The 23,483-nt window shown below is 40.7% G+C and overlaps 1 protein-coding gene across 3 annotated transcripts; it reads right to left on the bottom strand.

Moving 5' to 3' along the window:
- Window positions 1-2,144: 2,144 nt before the first annotated feature.
- Window positions 2,145-14,871, bottom strand: MLANA (melan-A). 3 transcript variants are annotated; one of them, XM_040460868.1, is made up of 6 exons: window positions 14,757-14,803; window positions 14,542-14,582; window positions 13,347-13,448; window positions 9,072-9,168; window positions 3,733-3,846; window positions 2,145-2,441 (listed from the first exon to the last, which is right to left on the bottom strand). In XM_040460868.1, exons 3-6 carry the CDS (start codon window positions 13,421-13,423, stop codon window positions 2,373-2,375), a joined length of 357 nt encoding a protein of 118 aa, XP_040316802.1. In that variant the 5' UTR covers window positions 13,424-13,448; window positions 14,542-14,582; window positions 14,757-14,803; the 3' UTR covers window positions 2,145-2,372. The 3 variants fall into 3 exon arrangements, 2 of the variants coding, with proteins under 2 accessions (XP_040316802.1, XP_040316801.1); XM_040460867.1 differs by lacking the exon at window positions 14,542-14,582 and having other exon boundaries at window positions 14,757-14,871; XR_005786303.1 differs by lacking the exons at window positions 3,733-3,846; window positions 9,072-9,168; window positions 14,542-14,582; window positions 14,757-14,803 and having other exon boundaries at window positions 13,347-13,451.
- Between the last annotated feature and the right edge of the window lie 8,612 nt (window positions 14,872-23,483).

Genomic DNA, 23,483 nt, shown 5'->3' with positions numbered 1-23,483 from the left:
AAATGACAGACTTGCTGGATAAAAGATTTTTGGTTTCATATTTTTTCTTTTCATCACATGGAAGATTTCCTGCCATTCCTTTCTGGCCTGCCAGGTTTCAGTAGAGAGATCGGTCACGAGTCTTATAGGTCTCCCTTTATGTGTTAGAGCACGTTTATCCCTAGCTGCTTTCAGAATTTTCTCTTTATCCTTGTACTTTGCCAGTTTCACTATGATATGTCATGCAGAAGATCGATTCAAGTTACATCTGAAGGGAGTTCTCTGTGCCTCTTGGATTTCAATGCCTTTTTCCTTCCCCAGATCAGGGAAGTTCTCAGCTATGATTTCTTCAAGTACACCTTCAACACCTTTCCCTCTCTCTTCCTCCTCTGGAATACCAATTATGTGTAGATTATTTCTCTTTAGTGCATCACTTAGTTCTCTAATTTTCCCCTCATACTCCTGGATTTTTTTTATCTCTCTTCTTCTCAGCCTCTTCTTTTTCCATAACTTTATCTTCTAGTTCACCTATTCTCTCCTCTGCCTCTTTAATCCGAGCTGTGGTCATCTCCATTTTATTTTGCAGCTCGTTAATAGCATTTTTTAGCTCCTCCTGGCTGTTCCTTAGTCCCTTGATCTCTGTAGCAATAGATTCTCTGCTGTCCTCTATACTGTTTTCAAGCCCAGTGATTAATTTTATGACTATTATTCTAAATTCCCTTTCTGCTATATTTTTTAAATCGTTTTTGATCAGTTCGTTAGCTGTGGTTATTTCCTGGAGGTTTTTTTGAGGGGAATTCTTCTGTTTCGTCATTTTGGATAGTCCCTGGAGTGGTGCGGGACTGCGGGGCACTTCCCCTGTGCTGTCTTGAATAACTTGGGTTGGTGGGCCGGTCACAGTCATACCTGATGTCTGCCCCCAGCCCACCGCTGGGGCTACAGTCAGACTGGTGTGTACTTTCTCTTCCCCTCTCCTAGGGGTGGGATTCACTGTGGGGTGGTGTGGCTGTCTTGGCTACTTGCACATTGCCAGGCCTGTGGTGCTGGGGATCTGGTGTATTAGCTGGGGTGGATTGGCAAGGTGCATGGGGGCAGGAGGGGCAGGCTCAGCTAGCTAGCTTATCCTTCGGAGATCCCCTTCAGGAGGGGCCCTGCGGCACCGGGAGGGAGTCAGACCTCCCGGAGGGATGGAACCACAGAATCACAGCGTTTGGTGTTTGCGTGGTGCAAGCCAGTTCCCTGGCAGGAACCAGTTCCCTTTGGGATTTTGGCTGGGGGATGGGCAAGGGAGATGGCGCTGGTGAGCGCCTTTGTTCCCCACCAAGCTGCACTCTGTCGTCAGGGGCTCAACAACTCTCCCTCCTGTTGTCCTCCAGCCCTCTTGCTCTCCGAGCAGAGCTGTTAACTTATAACCTTCCAGATGTTAAGTCCTACTTGCTGTCAGAACACACTCCATCTGGCCCCTCTGTTTTTGCAAGCCAGACTTGGGGGCTCTGCTTTGCTGGCAGCCACCCCTCTGCCACGGCTGCATCCCGCCAGTCCCTGTAGCGTGCACCACCTCTCCATCCTTCCTACCCTCTTCCGTGGACCTCTCATCTATGCTTGGCTCCAGGGAATCTGTTCTACTAGTCTTCTGGCAATTTTCTGGGTTATTTAGGCAGGTGTGGATGGAATCTAAGTGACCCGCAGGACACGGTGAGCTCAGCGTCCTCCTATGCCGCCATCTTCCCAGAAGCCTACAGTATCTTATTTAAATCCTTACACCACCTTCTGGTTTAACAGAAACTTTTTATCGTTAATTATGATAGTATTGAGTCTTGAAGTGAAATGTAATTAGAACTGGATTCTATGTATGAAGATACAGGATCTCTGCAGTATGTTATTGTAGTATCATGGAATTGTAGACCACAAAGAGACATTACTGATACTTTTCTGAATGTGACTATAATTTGGTAGGTCAAATTTGTCTTAAACCTATAAAGATATCCTTTGCAAGTACTCCATGCCACAGACTCATGTGCAGCAATTTTGTTAGAGTTCTTATTGGCCAAGATGCTGCTTCTTCAAAAATCAGAATAGTAGTTTCTTAGTTGTTAGCCAAATTTCAACAAAGAAGAAATTTAATGGTGCCAGAATACACACTTGAATTCTGTCTCAGAAAATTATACAAATAGTATCATTATAGTGTTTATTAACAAAGTTTTTTCCATTTTAATATTTCTCATAATTTCCCCAATTAGTATTACTAGTTGCTCTACTAACAATTTAATACTAAGCTTATTATTAGGGATGATTTACACTGTTTCTACAGCATTCCAAAGCAGAATATTAGATGTCCATATTAAATTCCAGCAAAATTGTAAGGGAAATCATTTCAGCACCTCTCAGCATTCTCACGGGGAATAGGGTGGTGGTGACTGTTCTGCAGAGAGTTTCTCGTAGGCAGGTGGAGCATTGGGAACCTGTGAGAATGAGAAAGGGAGAGTATGGGCTTGGCAACAGTGCGTATGTTCTGGGAGAGGGTAGAGTTAATGGTTAGCATCATAACTATGCTATTTCTCTGGACAGAAACTTGTAAGTGTCCACAGGCTTCCCAAAATCTCAAAAACTTATTTACACCTGCATTACCTTTGTCAGTTTAAGTCCCAAGCCCTAGCTAGTGAGTTCTTGAACACTGTTTTTAAAGCCACTAATATACATTACATTTATACCACATAGATACATCCTTGTGTATCTTGTGTATCTAAAGGCCAGTGCTATCATCAGTGTAGCAAAAATGTGCCAGGCCTTTATTTAATGCTCAAAATTTAGAATTCTAGAGTGTTTTCATTGTTTTCATGTTACAGGTTGGAAAACTGAGGTTAAGTCACTTGTTCAAGGTCACACAATTTCACAGCAATTTGGCTCCAGAGTCCATTCTCTCCACCATTATGATATACTGCACCTATACCAGTGCACACAATAGAAATAGAGTATACCACATATGAGATTTAAACATTTCTAGTGTCCACATTACAAAATAAGAATAAACAGGTAAAATTAATCTTAATTATTTAATCCCACATATCAAAATATCATTTCAACATGTAATTGATATAAAAATCATTAATGAATTATTTATATTTTTTTCTTCATACTAAATATTTGAAATCTGGTATGTGTTACAGCACATTGTAATTTAAACTACTTTGGTACAAATGCTCCATAGCCACATGTGGCTAGTGGCTACCCTTTTGGACTGCACAGCTCTATACAATTAATAACAGATGCTTTTTTTTCTCCCCTAGATATATCTATATTCAGAAAAAGGCAAATATACTGAAAACATAAGACAAAAAAGATATTGTATGCAGAACAAACTTCTTCCTTTGGATCTTATACACATAAGATCATTGACCTAAAAAATCTGAGTAAAAGAGGACATGATTTAAGACAATCTCTGGGCTTCCCCATTTTTATCTTTGTTATTGTGTTTTTTGTTTATTTGTTATGTATTTTGTTCATTTATGTTTTTGTTATGTTTATTATGTTATTACTTATGTTTATATATACATGTGTGTATATATATACACATATATATATACACATATATATATAACATAAATTTTACCATTTTAATTAACATTTTTAAGTGTACAGTTCAGTAGCATTATGTATATTCATAATGTCCTTGATTTTTAAATTGGAATAATTTTATTCATTTGAGTTAAAAACAGCCATACAGAAACACCAAGATATAGGATCTCAACCTACCACAGGTTCACAATTATTCTCTCGAAAAGGCAGCTTGCTATCCTGGTGACCAAACCCCTCACGTGGACATCTCCTTGTTAAGGTACTTCGAGTGCCAGTGTGAATGCTTTTGTCCTGAAATGTGCATGCATGAAGGTCAGTGGTTGAGAAAAAAATAATTGAGTTCAATAAAGAAAAGAGAAGGAAGTTGAAATTTTAAGAATGGGTTTTAATCAGGATGCCTGGGTGGCTCAGTTGGTTGAGCACCCAATTCTTGATCTGGGCTCAGGTCATAATCTCTCAGTTTGTGAGATGAAGCCCCATGTCAGGCTCTGTGCTGACAGCACTGAGCCTGCTTGGGATTCTTTCTCTCCTTCTTCCTCTACTTCTCCCCTCACCCTGCCTCTCAAAATAAATAAATAAACTTATAAAAAAAAAAAAGAAGAAGAAGAATGGGTTTTAATCTTGGTTCTACCACTTATGTGCAGTGTGTTTCAGGCTAGTAGTCATTTGCCTGTCTGAATTCCAGTATTTGTGCATCTGTAGTATGCACCTACCTCTCAGAGTTGTAGAAATTAAAACTAAAGGTAAAGCACTTAGTACAGTGCCTGATACCCATTAGTTCGTCAATGAATATTCTTGAAGGGAAAGAGAAAAAGAATCAATCTAAAAAATGAACCTCAGAGAATGATTTTGAGTGGAGGTGGTCAAAGCTAGTGAGGTATTTCAGTGAGAAAAAAACTTTTGAGAAACTTGGCAGCAGGGACACACTGACTATTTCTGCCTTCCCCATAATGACAGCAAAATATCTTTAAAATGCTACAAACGCATATGTTGTGGTAGAAATACTGTGGTTGTAGCCTGAGCTTCCAAGTTAAGCTGCAACATGATGACTAGTCAAGGAATAAATTATGCACCCTGAGTTATCATGGGGAGGGGTGGGTGAAAGCTTAGTTTGGTGCTTTGCATAGGTTTACAAGGTGATATTCTCCATCCCTAGAATATAATAACAGCAAATTGTGCAGGACAGAGAAACATACCCAAGTGGGGACTTCAGGAGTGGTCCACCATAGTGAGGTGGAATATTTCATCACTGACATAGTTTAAAATTACTAGCACATTATGATAATAAAAAGCATAGTTTTAGTTGCTTTTATTTTTGTTAAATTCTCCATAGTGGTGGTTCTCAAATTTTAGCATGCATCAGTATTACCTGAGGGCTTGTTAAACCCAGATTGGCAGACCCACATCCAGACTTTCTGACACTAGGGTGAGGCCCATAATGCGCATTTCCAACAAGTTCCCAGGTGATACTGTCAAAACTGATGATCCAGGGTCACATGGAGAACCAATGCTATGCAGACAATGCGCCTCTTTATTGCCTGCCCCCAGGCAACCCAGCTCTATTCAGATCCTTAGAAGGAGCAGGCAGGTAATGCTAAGGGGGAGGAAAGGGGCCAGGTGGGGGCCATAGAAAAGGAGGGAGAGTGTCTCATCTAGAGGGACAACCACTACATAGCTGCCAGTTTTTGCTAGATCTCTTGATTTTTAAAAAGAAACTGGAAATTGAGATTTTTATGTAACATGCTACTTTTAAATTTTAGTACCTAATTCAATTTTTTTTTTAATACAGTCCCAAACACCAGTGAACCAAATCTAGCCAGTAGGGCATTAGCAGTATGCATTCTGTGGTACTGGCTGAGAGGGACTGGAACAAGGAGGCTGTGAGGATGTTAGCAGTTCTTCAGCCTTTTCTGCAGACTGTGGCTAATCATTGGGGTCTACTAGGTTGGAAGAGGGCATTAAGGAAGGTTTCTCAGGGAGACGTGGAGAAGTGTTTGAAATATCAGTGAGATCAGGCCAGACATGGATTGGGCTGATAACTACACAGTCTGCAGACTGTAAAGAAGTAGTTTTCCTAGACTCTAGTCTGAAATTATTATTGATGTTACCCCCTGGAAGGATATATGTGCAAAGACCCTAATCTTGATGTGAGGATGCAGGAAGTTTCTGCTCCCCTCCCCAACTCGCAGCCCACAGGTAAGGTATTTAATGCCTTTTCTCCCTTTACCTCAATTATCACTTTTATTCTTTTTCTTCTTTGTAAATCTCTCACCTGCTATAGGATAGGGGCATGATCCACTCCCCTAGTTCACTGCCAATTCTATGCACTTGTACTGAAACTTCAGCATTCGATTTAAAAGGCATCTTCCTGAGGATGCCTGGGTGGCTCAGTCCATTAAGTGTCAAACTCTTGATTGCAGCTCAGGTCATGATTTCACGGTTCATGGGATCGAGACCTGCATTGGTCTCTGCACTGACAGTGTGGGACCTGCTTGGGATTCTCCACCTCCACCCCTGCCACCGCCTCTCTCCCTGTCTCTCAAAAATAAATCTTTTTAAAAGGCAGCTTCCTGGGTCCCACCATCAGAGAGGGTCCCAGAATCTGCATTTTAGCAAGAGCCCCAATGCAGGGGCCCCTGATCAAGCACTGAGAAACACAAGTGAAACATGAGTGTCAACTGAGCTGTAGCAGGGGCCTTGAAATTCTCCAAGAAATTCTCCAAGAATCAAAAAGCATTTTGTCCTAAACTTTCAAGTGAAAGGTAAAGTTGGTAAATACAAATACAACTTCCATCCCTTTATAAATCATTTTCCTGCAGAAACAAATTGCTGCAAAAAGCACTCTTTTCTTTCAAAAGATGTTTTTCAGGGCTAAAGGGAGTTGTGAGTCAATGGAGACACTTTAGGAGATCTTAATTCCAGCCAACCATGCTACCATTCTATGGTCAATGGAAGTGGGAAAGTAAACATTTCAAAGCTTAAAGCAGTTTGCTAAAGGTGGAGTAACTTAGCTACCTGAAGCTTGCATTTATTGTCATTTATGTCCTTTGTTTTCAAAATGAAAAAAAAAAAAGAATCACTGAAGAGAGGCAGGGAGGATTTATTTAGTGCACTATTTTACATAATTTTGCCTAAATTTCTTAGACTACTGATCCCCAATCCAGCTTTTCAGGAAATATGAAAGTCTCGAAACAAGATTTTAATATTAATTTAAGAAGTAGGGGGCACCTGGGTGGCTTAGTCGGTTAAGTGTCCGACTTCACCTCAGGTCATGATCTCATGACTCATGGGTTTGAGCCCCACATCAGGGTCTGTGCTGACAGCTCAGAGCCTGGAGTCTGCTTTGGATTGTGTCTTCCTCTCTCTCTGACTCTCTCCTACTCATGCTCTGTCTCTCTTTCTCTCTCAAAAATAAAAATAAACATTAAAAAAAATAAATGACAGCATTTTTTAGGTGCCACAGGAACCAGAAAACTTAAACACAGCTCCATCTCACAAAAATTCCAGAAACTCTACAAATCACTGATCTAGTAAGGTTGAACTTAAACCTTACTAAGCAAAATGTTCACAGTGTCTGAGCTTATGACATTAAAGACTCTCTGTTATGGTTTAGTTGAGTTTAAGATGGGAGTGTTGAATCAGGAAGGAAAAAAATCATTGTATTTTTGTCCAGTGGCATCAAGCCAATTACAAAATGGTTGTCAACATATTGAATTTGTAGAGCTTTTACTCCTTGAAAGAATTAAATCATTGTGTGTTTTTATATACAAATATAGAATTAAATAAACATATGGAAGAAAATATATATTAAATAAAAACTGATATATATCATATTATATCACATGTGCCTAGGTGTAGAATACAGTAAATGAGGCTCAGAGAAGTTAAAATCTAAGGTCATCAAGCGAGTCAATGACAGACAATGAGACCAAATCCTGATGCCATACAATTGGGTGACTGCTATGGGCCAGGCACTGGAGATACAAAGATGAGTAAGAAATATTCTCTGTCCCAAGACATAAATGGAGGAAGGATAAGGGGTGGAGGAGGCAAAAAAAATTAATAACCAATTGCAAAGCACTATTAACTCTGTACTAGAGGCACAAATGGAATTCTGTGGCAGAGAGCAAAGTCCCTCCCTAATCTGTTGTGAACAGCCACAGAGAAGTGTCATATGAACACAAGATCCATCCCTAATCTCTTAAGCCAAGGCTTTCCTATGGTACTTGGTTTGGGATCTTATTCAGACTCATAAACTTCCTTCTTTCCACTAAATGTCAACACACGGGAGGGCTACTACTGTTCAGTGGCCGTGTTGGCCCCCAAACTTGCACTGTATTTCATGATTTGTGTTTGGACACTCTGGCAAGATGGGCATTAGGGCACGGGGCACATGGGACTGCCCAAGCTTCCTGGCAAGGAGAATTCAAAGCTATACATGTTATCTTCACCTTCCCTTCTTCAGACTGCCAAGCTCCAAACCCCACCCTCACAACCGTCCTCTCCACCACAGAACCTTTTCTTCTAAATGAAGTGTTTGCTGAATGAGGAACGGGACATTCCAACATCTTCTGTAAAGATAATTTTTTTCCATTATGTATCAACTCAGAAGTTTTCAGATGTGTAATAATAAAGGGAGAAATGGAGAGAAGTGTGGAGGGACAGAAAAAGAGAGGGTGGAGAAGGAAAGAGAGAAGGGAGAAGGGGGAAGGGAGAGAGAAATTGCAACTTTCCTTTCATTCCATTGCTCACTATGGAGAGAGACTTTGGATGCTTAAGAGCTAAAGTGCTACTTGGCTTTTAAGTGAGACCTGTAGTTCTAATGGTTTAAGATTCAATTGATGTTTCCCATGTGTGGAAGACACTACTGCCCCAAGACTGGACTGTGTAATTTGTTAGCTTCCTGTTCATGTGGGTAAAGAAGAAAAAAATTCTGTCAAAACTACATTGGTCATCAAACGAGAATGGGCTCTGTTAAAAACCCAGCGGTCCTTTGTGCTGCTGAGGGGTGGATGATTTCCTCATTGTACTTATGGCTGTATAGGTCCTAGGCATGCTGAATTTCTTGGTATAACAGAGTTAGAAGAACCTGGAACTCCCAGGCGAGGCAGCAAGGTGAGATGAGCAAGCCACTAAGTTGAAGAACAGAACCAGTGAGAATTCCCAGAAGGATTGATAAGATCTGGAGCATCTCACATGCCATTGTTTGCTGTGCAAGAGTATCAGGACCTCTGTCCTTGCACCACACAAACTATCAGTGCTCAGCTACATACACAGCCAAGTACTCAGGTTTGCTGTGAATCAAATCAGTGAGATGGGCCAGGTTTCTGGTTGGGGTTCATGCCTAGGTAGAAGCAAAGAAGACTTGAAAGAAGTATAGAGAAAGACTCATCAGAACCAGAGAGGAGAGCTAGAGGTGATCATGAGAATGTTATCTCATTCCCCAGAAATTCAAAGAAAGAAAGGGAAGGATATCCTGGATCCAGAGGGATTCCAGCAGTGGAAACTTTACTAACCCTCAAGCTTCTGTATCCACTTCGTCTTCTACAATAACAGCAGCCAATGAGCAGCAAAATTCCCAGGACTACTGTCAGGATTCCAATCCCTGCAGCCCTGGCCCAAGAGATAGACAAATCCATCTGGGTACAGAAACCTTGCTCCAGATTGCGATGAACATGCATCAATCTTCAATCTTCACAGGAGTTTTTCCAGCCCAGAGCAACACCTCCCAGCCCCCAAGTAGTTTCCTACCCCATACCACACTGAACGCTCACCAGGCCTCCAGCATCTGTAACCAGGAACAGGAACTTCTTTAGGAGTCTCTCAGGTGTGTGCCCACAGAAATAGGGCTAACTGGCATGGCCTAAGCACCCAAGTTCCAGGCACAAGAAGTGCAGTAGCAACAGACCCTTACATGAACAAAGTATTTACTGAGACTGAGTTATCTTTTCTTTCCATAAGGACTTATTTAAAACATTTTCCCCAACTATTAGTCCAGAAAAAGTATTGATAATTAACATTGACTTAAGACCTACTCTAAGCCGGATGCCATGATGAACATTGTACATATACTAGATTATTTAATTCTTACAACAATCCTGCAAAGGAGGCATCACCTATCATCCCCATTTCACAGATAAGGAAATAGATTTAGAGGTGACGTGCCTTGCTGATGATCATACAGAGGGTAGCACAAGATGGAGCCAGGATTTAAACTTGAGTTTATCTCATTTGTGTTTGTGTCTTTTCTGACCCAAACTCACCCCTGTATTCCTTGTGCATGACTAATAAATTCATGTTCAAAGATTCAGCACCACCCACCCCTCCCAGGATGATGGCAACCAATCCTGTCTTCTCTTATACGCAGCCCTGCAGTGGTAGTCAGCAGTGTGCTTACCTGTCTCTTCTAGGAGAGGAGGTCCCAAAGGAGTTTTTTGGTTTTTGGTTTATGTTTTAATTTGTTTCCTCAGTGCCTAGAAAGTGTCAGGCACATTGGTGTTTCAAAAAAATATTTCTTGAAGACGGATGGATGGATGGCTAAGTGGACAGTTGGATGGATGGCCAAATTAATAAAAAATGAACAAATGAATTATGAGTGATTACAAATTCACATCTGCAAAATGAATGAACCATTGAATGCCTTTTTTAAGATAACTATTTATATGTGGATTTGGGGCATAATGCTAGCCCCAACATCATTATTTTTACTCATTTACAATTGGAACTGAAGACCTGAAATACCATCTTTAAAGATTCATCTTTGCTTTGTCCTAAAAGCTTAATATTCTGTTACTTTCACCTCTTGTGGGTCATTGACACTCTAGTGAGAATGAGGGGATCCGCGACTTTCCACAGAGTAGGTTTTGATTGGGGATAGAGAAAAGATAGTGAAGAGGAGAAAGTATTTAAAGCAGCCACTGAGGACTTAGGGCTGGCACATTCTGACTGAAGGGGTGGATGTAGGGCTTGTTGGATTTAAAGGTCCCCAAGACTGTAACTATTGCATGGGGATGCCAGAGCCTAGCCCAGCTGTTAGGATATGTGTCTCATGTTATACTCCATTACACAAGATGCTATCTGGCCTCTGCTTGCTTCAGAAATCCAGTTTAGAATCACCAAAGACTGAACCAGATGAGTCAATGCTTACTGCTTTCTCTGTTCTCACCTAAGTGACCTGGAAAAGATATTTTAGAATTGAGCTGGGACTAGAGCCCAGGGGATGCTGAGACAAGCAACCTTATCTCTCCAGACTGCTTGGCTGCCAAGTCAGAGATGCCAGCCGACTTGACTTTGGAGTCAAGAGACTCTAAAGATGTTCAATAAGAACCTCCCAGCTGGCCAGGCATGGGTTATTAAAAGATATAACAAGGAGGCTCAGTGCTGGGGAGAACTGTCTGAGCTGAACCTAGAGCAAACCTGTAGCTTCACTAAGAATGGAACTTCACTAAGATTGTAGCAGGATGCAATCCGGGCATCTAAGCCAACCTTTTGAGTCCTGTGTCCAGTGGCCCATGGGAAGCATTAGTTACCACAGAGGCCCTGGAAACAGTGACTGAGGCTGTGCTTTCCCTGTATAACACTGTCAATTAGGTGGCATCTGCCTGATTTTCTACATCATAGCATGATCAAAGTGGAGAGTGCTGTGACTTGCTAAAGAAAGGCTCTGCAGAGCTGGGTGATTTATAGGAGATTGAGCATCTGAACGTAAATCAAGATATAGCTGAGGCTTCTCCTGGACAGAAGCCCTGTAACATCTACCTGACCACCTCCTTCTCAAGGCTGCTGAGGCATTACGTCTATTCTGTCCATCTCTAAACAAGATGGATGACAGTGCTGACCTAATTATGCAGGCCAGTCCACCTATTTTGTGGATCATGATGCTGAGACCTACCAAGATTCATCAACATCACCACCAGCTTAGTGGCTTCTCTGCCATTCATTGAGCACTGATTTGTGCCATGCATTGTGCTAAGCACCCCACATATAGACTTTTATTTCATCCTCACATCCTCACATTTAGTCCTCCGAAGTAGATATGATGTTCATGTCACAGCTGATATCCCTAACATTTTAAGGTGGTAAAACGCCCAAGGCTGCACAACTAGTAAGTGAGAGAAACAGCATTCACAGTGACTGGTCTAAGATATCCAAGCAGTGCCTTTCCTTCTATATCATTCTTTCCTGCCATATCACCCTTTCCTGAAATGAAGCTTTCATAAGAAGCATTCAGTGGGTTCTCATGACTGAAGGCAGCTGATTTAATTCCTAGCATGCTTGTGCTCTAATTTCACCCACCAAGTCTGTGGTCATCCCCTTGGACATCTTGACACAGACAGAGCTCTGTTCCACTTCTTTATGCACAGTCACATTGCATTTACACACATCCAGTGACTGATACAGTAGTGGAAAACATCAGGATATGCCAGACACACCAAAAGAATCCACTACCCAGCTGGGCAGGGCTCTCTAGAGTGTCATTCAAATGCCTCCTGCAGCAGAGTCACATGAGATGCTTGTTAAAGTGCCAACTCTGTGCCCCTACCCCCAGACCTATGAAATCAGCCTCTCTAGTGGCAATGACTGGAAAACTTCAGTTTAAAATCTCCATAAATTACTTATGCCCTTTCAACTGAGAGAACCCCTCAACCTCTCTTTCCTGACGTTTCACAGTGATACAGTTTGTTAAATCATTATATAGAAGCTGAAACAATATCCTACCTAATATGTGTACCCCCCAAATACCCCAAAGAGTGTATTTTTGCTCTTCAGACATTTTTTCAGAAGATCTCCCCATCCCAGTTCCCCACTGACCACGCAGGAATGTTAGAGAATCCCACTAGAGTCTTCTAAGGAAATGCTCCCAGCCTAAATTCTTCCTCAGTCCCTTTAATGGATTCTACATCTTGCTTGCCCCTGCTAGTTCACTCTAATAAAGATTTTTAAATAGTTCTTTTCCAAGGGAGAGCAAGTTTTCAGTAGGTTCTGAACTTAAGAGATAGTCCAAATAAAAACCTGGTACCATTTTTTTCCTGTTGGAGTCTCCACTCAGAGGGTGTAAACTGACCTCCCACCAATCTTGCCCACTCTAGTACATGTAGAGTGTGTCCCAGGAGACTGTCATCCCGTTACAGCACTTATGTTTGCTAAAATTATTCTTGAACCTAATTATCAAAAAGACTGTAATATTTTTCCAAAGACAAGTATAGTGTCTTGGACTGATTATGCATTGCTTAGCACTTAGAAATGCTGAATCATATAAATACTTATTTTTAATTAATTCATAATATCAAACAGCTTTCCTTAGGATAAATTATGATGCAGAATTATAACCACCATCTTCACCCTGGAGTCAGTCTGCAGTTGGAGTCGCACATACTTGCCCTTCATTCTCACTAGCTCTTTGGCAACTCGCCTTTGTTCTGTCTACAGACCATCTCTAGGAGCCTGAGTGGGTTAGACATAACAAGGTTTGAGGAAAGTGTCATCTTGCATCCAGACGTTTTCCATCCAGGGAACCTGTAGTGAAAACCTAATAGCCAAAGATACAGAAAAATAAATGCCAAGATCCAACTGATTATCATTCCTGTCTCCTTGCCTGTTTGGCCTCAGAGAAGCTTGACTGAGACCCTTATAGGATTATGGGGGTTCCTCACTTCATTATCAGGGTTTTTACTCTCTGGAGAAATGAACACTAGAGAGATTTACTGACAAGGCAGGTGCTGGTGGAAATCAGCAGGCTGTGTCGGCAAATGGCAAACTAGAAACCCCCCTGGGTTCAGTTTTGAACTTACTCTTCAGTTGTGATGTAGGAGTGGTTGTGCCCCTTCTTGGGGTAGCCAAGAATGAAGTAAGCCTCTTCTTTTGGCATCTTATGGGCACAGTTCACAGGATACCTGTAGCAGGGGCACACAGGCATCATTTAATGCATCCAGAGTATCTCAGCACTTCATAAAGATCCACAAAGACATTCTCTCCGGGTGGACATTAATAATACCCAAGACCCTCTGGTTTCTCTCTGGGAAAGGATTTGTACTTGCTTTTTTCATTGATATCAAGTGGAGATTGCTCAAGGTTCTAACCACTTCTACCAACTGAAACAAGTTCAAAGAAGAAACTACAAACAAAAGCAAACAACAACAAACTTTGAGTTATTATTCTGGGAGGAAATGCTCATCATTTGCCTTCAATGTGACTCTATACCATAAGCTTGTAGAGAAACAAAATTCATTTTTATTTATTCCCTACTTTCCTTGGCACAAAACTGGTTAATAAAAGGAGGTCTCTCCAAAGGTATTAATTTCATTTCAATCTTTGGCCAAATAGATGGTTATGATGACATGAATATGTGGCTGAACACAGCATCCTCTTTCTCCCTCATTCAAGTCTCAGGAATAGGGCTTAAATCTGTTTGTGTATATGTCTTATAATATATATTTTAATACACAATTTTAAGCCATAATACAAACAAATAGACAAAAGCTCATGAACTATGGAAGTCATGATTAAAGTGTGCTGGTTGGAAACCAACAGTGGTTTCTCTTCTCTCCTTGCTATTATATGTATTTTTCTTCCCTCTTATTCTTATGAATTTCAAAGGTCTGATAATAGAGTTATATTAATGAGCCTGCTTAAAATAGTAGGAGAGAAGTGGGAGAACAGAGGGGGAATTCACCACATGAACACTTTACACTGGGGCATTTTGTGCATAATTTTTCCTTCCCAATTGTAAGAAAGAAATTATAGTTGAACTCATGATCATCTCAGGTAAATAATGTAAGGGTGAGCCCTGTGCTCAAAATTACAGATACAAAACTTGATTCTGCATTAAATTGTTTTTGTAAATCTATGTAAACCTCTGCAAACAGTATAGGGACAACAAATGTACCTCATCTCATCTCACTCAAACCAAGAGAAGCAGTCTTTCAAATGACAAGAGAATACACACACAGAATCAAAATCAGTATGTAGCCTGAATGATTGCTTTACCTGGCTCTCTTCTTTGCTTTTTGGCAGTCTAGAAACAGGACCTAGGAAGAGACTTCATGAGCCCTCAGTAGCTGAAGACTTACATGCACTGAGGAGAAATTTTGCTGACAGCCAAGCATCAGGGAAGCAACGAAGGAGGGCAAAGGAGCCCACCAGAATCCCCCAAAACCTGTTCTCTTGGGCAAAAACAATGGTTGAGAAGGCCATGCTCTTACCTTCCTGGATGGGATTGTTCTGTCTGCTGGCTTGCCCTGTGTGTGAAGATTGCTTCTCTGACTCTTAATCTTTTAAATTTCTTTTCCTGATCTCCAGTCCCATGTTAGTCATGAGTTTGGATTTCTGACAGGGTCGCCTGTGATTGCTTAATTGGCATGAAAGAAACTGACTTCATTCCTCTCCTCAAAAAGTCATTTCTCACTGTGGCCTCTGTTTTCCCCAATCTCAAGATTTCCTTTTAGGGAAGCCACTTATTTTATTTGTTTGTTTGTTTATTATTTAACATGTTTCTTTTTAATGTTTATTTATTTTTGAGAGAGAGAGAGAAACAGAGTGCGAGTGGGGGAGGGGCAGAGAGAGAGGGAGACACAGAATCTGAAGCAGGCTCCAGGCTCTGAGCTGTTGGCACAGAGCCCATCACGGGGCTAGAACTCCCGTGAATAGCGAGATCATGACCTGAGCTGAAGTCGGACGCTTAACTGACTGAGCCACCCAGGCACCCCTTGGAAGCCACTTATTTTAAATGTTGGTCCATCTCCCTTAAGGTTGCCAGATAAAATATAGGATGCCCAATTATATTTGAATTTCAGATAAACACTGAATAATTTTTAATATAACTATGTCCCATGAAATATTTTTTTAGCATAATTATGCCCCACTTACTGGATAGGACATATTTTTACTTAAAAAATTAGATGTTGTTTATCTGAAAATATACCTGGGGACCCTATACCCTCCCTTATCCCCACCTCAAAGACTTAAAGAGCCTTTAGGCTCAGACCTGGAGACCATCTAGTCCCACCTGGTTCTGATCAAGAAGAGGAAATAGAAGATACTTTTTAAAAAATTTATCAGGGTTTTATTTATTTATTTTGTTAGAATTTAGTGATTTATCACTTATATTTAATATCCAGTGTTCATCCCAACAAGTGCCCTCCTCAATGCCCATCACCCATTTAGCCCATCCCCCCAACCAACATCCCTCCAGCTTGTTCTCTGTATTTAAGAGTCTCTTATGGTTTACCTCCTTCTCTTTTTATCTTATGTTTCCTTCTTGTCCCCTATGTTCATCTGTTTTTTAAACTCCACTTATGAGTGAAATCATATGATATTTATCTTTTACTGACTGAGTTATTTCACTTAGCATAATACACTCTAGTTCCATACACATTGTTACAAATGGCAAGATTTCATTGTTTTTGGTCGCCAAATAATATTCCATTGTATATATACACCATATCTTATTTATCCATTCATCAGTTGATGGACATTTGGACTCTTTCCATAATTTGGCTATTGTTGATAGTGCTGCTATAAACATTGGGGTGCATGTTCCCCTTCGAATCAGCATTTTTCTATCCTTTGGATAAATACTTAATAGTGCAATTGCTGGGTCATAGGGGAGTTCTATTTTTAATTTTTTGAGGAAACTCCATACTGTTTTCCAGAATGGCTGCACCAGTTTGCATTCCCACCAGCGGTGTACAAGTTTTCCTCTTTCTCCACATCCTCACCAACATCTATTATTTCCTTAAATTGTTAACTTTAGCCAATCTAGCAAGTGTGAGTTGGTATCTCATTAGGGTTTTGATTTGTATTTCCCTGCTGATGAGTGATGTGGAGCATTTTTTCCTGTGTCCATTAGCCATTAGTCCGTTAGGGTGTCTTTGGAAAAGTATCTGTTCATGTCTTTTGCCCATTTCTTCACTGAATTATTTGCTTTTTGGTTGTTGAGTTTGGTAAGTTCTTTATAGATTTTGGATACATCCTTTATCTGATATGTCATTTACAAATATCTTTTCCCACTCCGTCAGTTGGCTTTTAGTTTTGTTGATTGTTTCCTTTGCTGTGCAGAGCTTTTTATTTTGATGAGGTCCCAATACTTTATTTTTGCTTTTGTTTCCCTTGCCTCCGGGGACTTATCTAGAAAGAAGTTGCTGCGGCGGAGATCAAAGAGATTGCTGCCTGTTTTCTCCTCTAGAATTTTGATGGTTTCCTGTCTTACATTTAGGTCTTTCATCCATTTTGAGTTTGTTTTTATGTGTAGTGTAAGAAAATGGTCCAGTTTCATTCTTCTGGCATGCTGCTGTCCAGTTTTCCCAGCACCATTTGCTGAAGATATTGTCTTTTTTCCATTGGATATTCTTTCCTGCTTTGTCAAAGATTAGTTGGCCATACATCTGTGGGTCCATTTCTGGTTCTTTATTCTGTTCCATTGATCTGTGTGTCTGTTTTTGTGCCAGTACCCTACTGTCTTGATGATTACGGCTTTGTAATAAAGCCTGAAGTCCAGAATTGTGATGCTTTCAGTTTTCAGGTTTGTTTCTGTTTTTGTTTTTGTCAGGATTGTTTGGCTATTCAGGGTCTTTTCTGGTTCCATACAAATTTTAGGATTGTTTGTTTTAGCTCTGTGAAGAATGCTGGTGTTATTTTGATAAAGATTGCATTGAATATTGCTTGGGTAGTAGCGACATTTTAACAATATTTGTTTTTCCAATCCATGAGCATGGAATGTTTTTCCATTTTTTGTGTGTCTTCTTCAATTTCTTTCATAAGCTTTCTATAGTTTTCAGTGTATAGATTTTTTACCTCTTTGGTTAGGTTTATTCCTAGGTGTTTTATGGTTTTGGTGCAACTGTAAATGGGATAAATTTCTTGATTTCTCTTTCTGTTGCTTCATTTTTGATGTATAGAAATGCAACTAATTTCTGTGCATTGATTTTATATCCTGTGACTTTGCTGTTCTAGCAGGGTTTTTTGGTGGAGTCTTTTGAGCTTTCCACATAGAGTATCATGTCATCTGTGAAGAGTAAGAGTTTGACTTCTTCCTTGATGATTTGAATGCCTTTTACTTCTTTTTGTTGTCTGATCGCTGGGACTAGGACTTCCAGCCCTACATTGAACAACAGTGGTGACAGTGGAGATCCCTGTTGTGTTCCCGATCTTAGTAGAAAAGCTGACAGTTTTTCCCCATTGAGGATGAGATTAGTTGTGGGACTATTCATATATGGCCTTTATGATATTGACATATGTTCCTTCTATCCCTACTTTTTTGAGAGTTTTTATTAAGAAAGGATGCTGTATTTTATCAAATGCTTTTTCTGCATCTATTGAGAGGATCATGTGGTTCTTATCCTTTCTTTTATTGATGTGATGTATCACTTTAATTGATTTGCAGATACTGAACCAGCCCTGCATCCTAGAAATAAATCCCACTTGATCATGGTGAATAATTCTTTTAATGTATTGTTGGATTCTATTTCCTAGTAGGAAATAGAAGATCCTTAAGGCCTCCTAAAAACTTCCTAAGCTCCCTGATTTCTCTGTGACATATTCAAAGATAATTGTCTCCTGGGGAGAGTGGGTTCTGTGCATTTGCAAGGGGCAGACAAAAGTTTCTCTTTGAAGGTAGATATGACCTACCTAGTATCTAACTGATTTGACCTGGCATTATAATCTACCCCAAGAGTCAACTGTGTATAACCCAGAAGCATGTCTTAGGATAGAACAGTTACCTACCAGCTCTCTGTAACTGTTGTGGAGAAACAAAACACTCAACTGAAAAAAAAGAATGTGATAATTCTTATCAGCTGAGGACTTCGATTAAATAACTACTAAGGTCACTTCCCCATAATATCCAAGGTCCCCGCTACTTCCTTATCCTATGGCTTTCCACTTTCCATTTTAGACTGTTCTGTGTGAGGGCATTATCAACCTACTGGATACTGGATAATCATCACTGGAAATGACAAAGGAGAGAAAAGACAAAAAGGAGAGAGAGGGGGTTTGATCCTTATTAGGTAAGACAGGGAAAGCCTTTCTGAAAAAGAGGAAAAATGTAAACTGAGATGTAAGTGACAAAAAGGAGTCAGCAAAGAAGTCATACAAAGATGGAGGAAGAGGATTTCAGATAGAAGAACCTGAAGCAAAGGCCCTAAGGCAGAGTAACAGAACATGAAATAGTCTGGATTCCCAGAACTGAGACTGATTCAGTAGATTCTGTACATGCATCAGGAAGAATATAAGCCCATTGTGTCAGTGGATTTGAGGAAGGTGACTTTAACCTGAGAAGCTTAGGGTTATGCCCAGTAACTCCCAGACAGTCCTAGTGGTGGGTGCAAGTCTAGAAAGAAGGATGCAATTCTGAGCCAGGAAGCCAAAGGTTTGTGCTAAGCTGGATTCCTCAACTAAACTGGGCCCCTGCATGATTGGTGGCAAGACAAGAGAAGGAGGTACTGACTTGGGATCTCAGGGTAAGGCAAGCTCCCAGGTCTTGTTTAAGTCCCCTGGTGATGTGAACTAATTCAGAGACCTTGAATTTGCCCAGGTATTGTTCCAGCGTGGATCATGCAAGGCAGCTAGCATCATCCCCTGCCCCAGAGAGAGCCACAGGACCAGATTCGGCACACTGGGGACACTACAGCCTGTTTGGGGACATACTCTCCCACTCATCCAGTTTTTGAAGCTCAGCAAGAGAGTCCTGATCAGATCTTACAGGGACATCTCTTTGGGTCTTTGAGTGGCTTGCAGCTTCTGATGTGTCCAGTCCTGTCAGGGTGAAGTGCCAAGGATGAGCTGGAGTGGCTTCTTCAAATAAGAGTTTCCAGGGAACCTCAGACTGAAAATCCTACCACATCCTGTTTCCTGGAATTACCCCCAGAATTTCCTTTTGACCAGGCTTCTAGTCACTGTCCTTGGATTGGCCTAGGCATCAGTCTCTGCCCCCAGAATCAACCCAGGCCCTACTACCTTCCACACTTCCCATAATGTCCTTTCTTCCCCGGCAGTATAGCTCCAAGTCTAACCACAGGGATTCTAGAGTCCAAATTGTCTGTACTTCATCTCTTCAATCTGTGTGACCTTGGGCAAATCATATACTTCTTGGAGCCTCATTGCATGAAAAAGTAGGGCTAATAATAAATAGGATTTACTTCCTAGGTAAGTTGTGAAAGCTAAAGGAGATAATGCTTACCATGTGCTTAAATACCTTAAGCATCAAGGGTGAGCTGTTACTACAAGGCTGCCCCACCCATTACTCTTCTGGCCCAGCTAAAATCTGCCTTTAGTTTGGATGTGAGGTTGCAACTTAACCTGCCAGTGTCCCAAAGTTAGCTTGCTGTCCATTGACTCATTCTCTGCTGCCCCCTGGTGGGCTTTGACCGCGTCCCCCACCCCCGCCCCCGAACCAATGGTCCACCTGATGAAGCAGCTGAAGACTGGCTGCAGAGATGCCTCTTCGATCTTTTCAAAACCCTCCTGTTCACAGTTTAGAGGCCAGAATCCTTTTTACTCATCCTCCTTAGGGCTTAGAATCTTCTTCAGTGCTTTCCACAAGACTGTGAGGTTTTGTTCTCTCACATACATCCCATCAGAAAATGCTAGAAGGTTATAAAATCCATCACTGTAAATAGGAGTTGATGCTGCTTCCCTTTTGTAGGAGAAGCTGAATAAATAGAAATGGTATTTCAGAAGGTAGAGAAGGCAGGTAGACATATCTGCAGTGATTGAGGCAGGCTGTGAACAGTGCTCCTTTCCTATGCACTGTAGGGTCCTGGACCTAGACAGAATGACATGGAATCTCAACTCCCATTATTATCTGTGTGACCTTGGGCAAATTACTTAGCTTCTCTGAGCTTCAGCAGCCTCATCTACAAAATGGGAATAAATAATAATTACAAAATCTCTATGATAATTAAGTGAGATGATAAAATATGTAAAATCACCCAGTGCAGTGCCTGGCAAGTTCCTGGCATGAGAAAGGCTGATGCCTCTATGGATCTCCCATGAATATGCAAACAGCCTTGAGAGGGAGGGATAGTGGATTAAGCCTATGAACTCAGCTGTGGCCTGAGTGCTGCTACATTCTAATCAGCTAATAAGTTATTTCTCATTACAATAAAGGGAGTAAAGGGATGTCAGATGAAGAAGTTCTGAAGGTGAAGGGGCATTGGGGAGGTGGAGACAGGAACAGAATGAAGGCATGTCTACATGGGGGCTAATGGGAATGCCCTAGCCTGGGTATGCCACAGCCTGGAGGTAACTACAGGACAACAGGAATTCCCCCACTCCCTCAGACATCTAAGAGCAAGAGTCAGCTTCTGCCAGCCACAAGCTGGACTCTCGGAAAGAAGTCGGGAGGACTCTGTCAACTCCCCTCTCCATGGGAAAGTTGTTCCAAGAGAACAAGCGTCAGCCCCTACATATGCATAGAAGCTGGCTCAAGTGTCAGAACAATCGCCCAGTCCCACCCTCCTTTTTAATGGTGATCTAGTTTTCTATTATTTTTTTTTCAAATTTTTATTTAAATTCTAGTTAGTTAGCATATAGTGTAATATTAATTTTAGGAGTAGAATTTAGTGATGAATCAATTACATATGACATCAAGTGCTCATCATAAAAAGCGCCCTCCTTAATACCATCACCCACTTAGCAGATCCCAAACCAACCTCCCTTCATCATTCTTCAGATTGTTCTCTATCCTAAAGAGTCTTTATGGCTTGCTTCCTTCTCTCTTTTTCCCCCCATTCCATAGGTTCATCTCTTTTGTTTCTTAAATTCCACATGAGTGAAATCATATGTTATTTGTCTTTCTCTGACTGACTTATTTTGCTTAACATAACACACTCTACTCTACCTCCTTCCACATCATTGCAAATGGCAATATTTCATTCTTTTTGATGGCTGAGTAATATTCCATTGTATACACACACACACACACACCCCACATATTTATCCATTCATCAGTAGATGGACATTTGGGCTCTTTCCATCGTTTGGCTATTGTTGATAATGCTACTATAAATATTGGGGTTCATGTACTGCTTCAAATTTGTATTTTTGTATCCTTTGGGTAAATATCTAGTGAAATTTCTGGGTAATAGGGTAGTTCTATTTTTAGCTTTTTGAGGAACCTCCATACTGCTTTCCAGAGTGGCTGCACCAGTTTGCATTCCCACCGTTAGTGCAAGAGGTTCCCCTTTCTCTGCATCTTCATGAATACGTGTTGTTTCTTGTTAATTCTAGCCATTCTGACAGGTGTGAGGTGGTATCTCATCATGGTTTCGATTTGTATTTCCCTGATGATGAGCATATTTTCATGTGTCTGTTAGCCATTTTGATGTCTTCTTTGGAGAAATGTTTTTTCATGTCTTCTGCCTATTTCTTCTAAGTTATTTGTTTTTTGGATGTTGAGTTCAATAGGCTCATTCAATAGGCTGTCTTTTAGTTTTGTTGATTGTTTCCTTCATTTTGAAGAAGGTTTTATTTTGATCAAGTCCCAGGAGATCATGTTTGTCTTTGTTTCCCTTGCCTCCGGCAATGTGTCTAGTAAGAAGTTGCTCTGGCTGAGATCAAAGAGGTTGCTGACTGTATTCTCTAGGATTTTGATGGTGTCTTGTGTCACATGTAGGTCTTTCATCCATTTTGAATATATTTTGTGTATAGTGTAAGACAGTGGTCCAGTTTCATTCTTCTGCATGTTGCCATTCAGCCTTCCCAACACCATTTGTTGAAGAGACTATTTTCTTTTTCACTAGATATTTTTTCCTGTTTTGTTGAAGCTTAGTTGGCCATATATTTGTGAGTCAATTTCTCGGTTTTCTATTCTTTTCCACTAATCATTCTGTCAGTTTTTGTGCCAGTACCATACTATCTTGGTGACTATGGCCTTGTAGTGTAGCTTGAAATCTGGAATTGTGATGCCTCAAATTTTATTTCTCTTTGTCAGGATTTCTTTGGGTATTTGGGGACTTTCCTGGTTCCATAAAAAATTTAGGATTCTTTTTTCTGCCTGTGAAAAAAATTCTGGTGGTATTTTGATAGGGATTGCAATAAACATGTAGATTGCTTTGAGTAGTATAGACATTTTCACAATATTGTTTGACAATCCATGAGTATGGAATGCTTTTCCATTTCTTTGTGTCCTCTTCAATTTCTTTCATAAGTATTCTATAGTTACAGAATATAGAGCAATAGTGGCACAAAAACAGACACTCATCTCAATGAAACAAAATAAAGAACCCAGAAATAGACCCACAAGTGTATGGCCAACTAATCTTTGACAAAGCAGGAAAGAATATCCAATGGAATAAAGACAGTCTCTTCAGCAGGTGGTGCTGGGAAAACTGGACAGCGACATGCAGAAGAATGAACCTGGACCACTTTCTTACACCATACACAAAAATAAACTCAAAATGGATGAAAGACCTAAACGTAAGACAGGAAGCCATCAAAATCCTCGAGGAGAAAGCAGGCAAAAACCTCTTTGACCTTGGTCACAGCAACTTCTTACTCAACACGTCTCTGGAGGCAAGGGAAACAAATGCAAAAATGAACTACTGGGACCTCATCAAAATAAAAAACTTATGCACAGCAAAGGAAACCATCAGCAAAACTAAAAGGCAACCGACAGAATGGGAGAAGATATTTGCAAATGACATATCAGATAAAGGGTTAGTATCTAAAATCTATAAAGAACTTATCAAACTCAACACCCAGAAAACAAATAATCCAGTGAAGAAATGGGCAAAAGACATGAATAGACACTTCTCCAAAGAAGACATCCAGATGGCCAACCGACACATGAAAAGATGCTCCACATCCCTCATCATCAGGGAAATACAAATCAAAACCACAATGAGATACCACCTCACACCTGTCAGAATGGCTAACATTAACAACTCAGGCAACAACAGATGTTGGCAAGGATGCAGAGAAAGAGGATCTCT

Source organism: Herpailurus yagouaroundi, unplaced genomic scaffold (assembly GCF_014898765.1).
Source record: "Herpailurus yagouaroundi ecotype Mexico unplaced genomic scaffold, PumYag 252, whole genome shotgun sequence".
In the NCBI taxonomy this organism is placed as follows: Eukaryota; Metazoa; Chordata; class Mammalia; order Carnivora; family Felidae; genus Herpailurus; species Herpailurus yagouaroundi.
The sequence above is the reverse complement of the archived record's forward strand: the minus strand, read 5'-3'. Positions and strand labels throughout refer to the sequence as shown.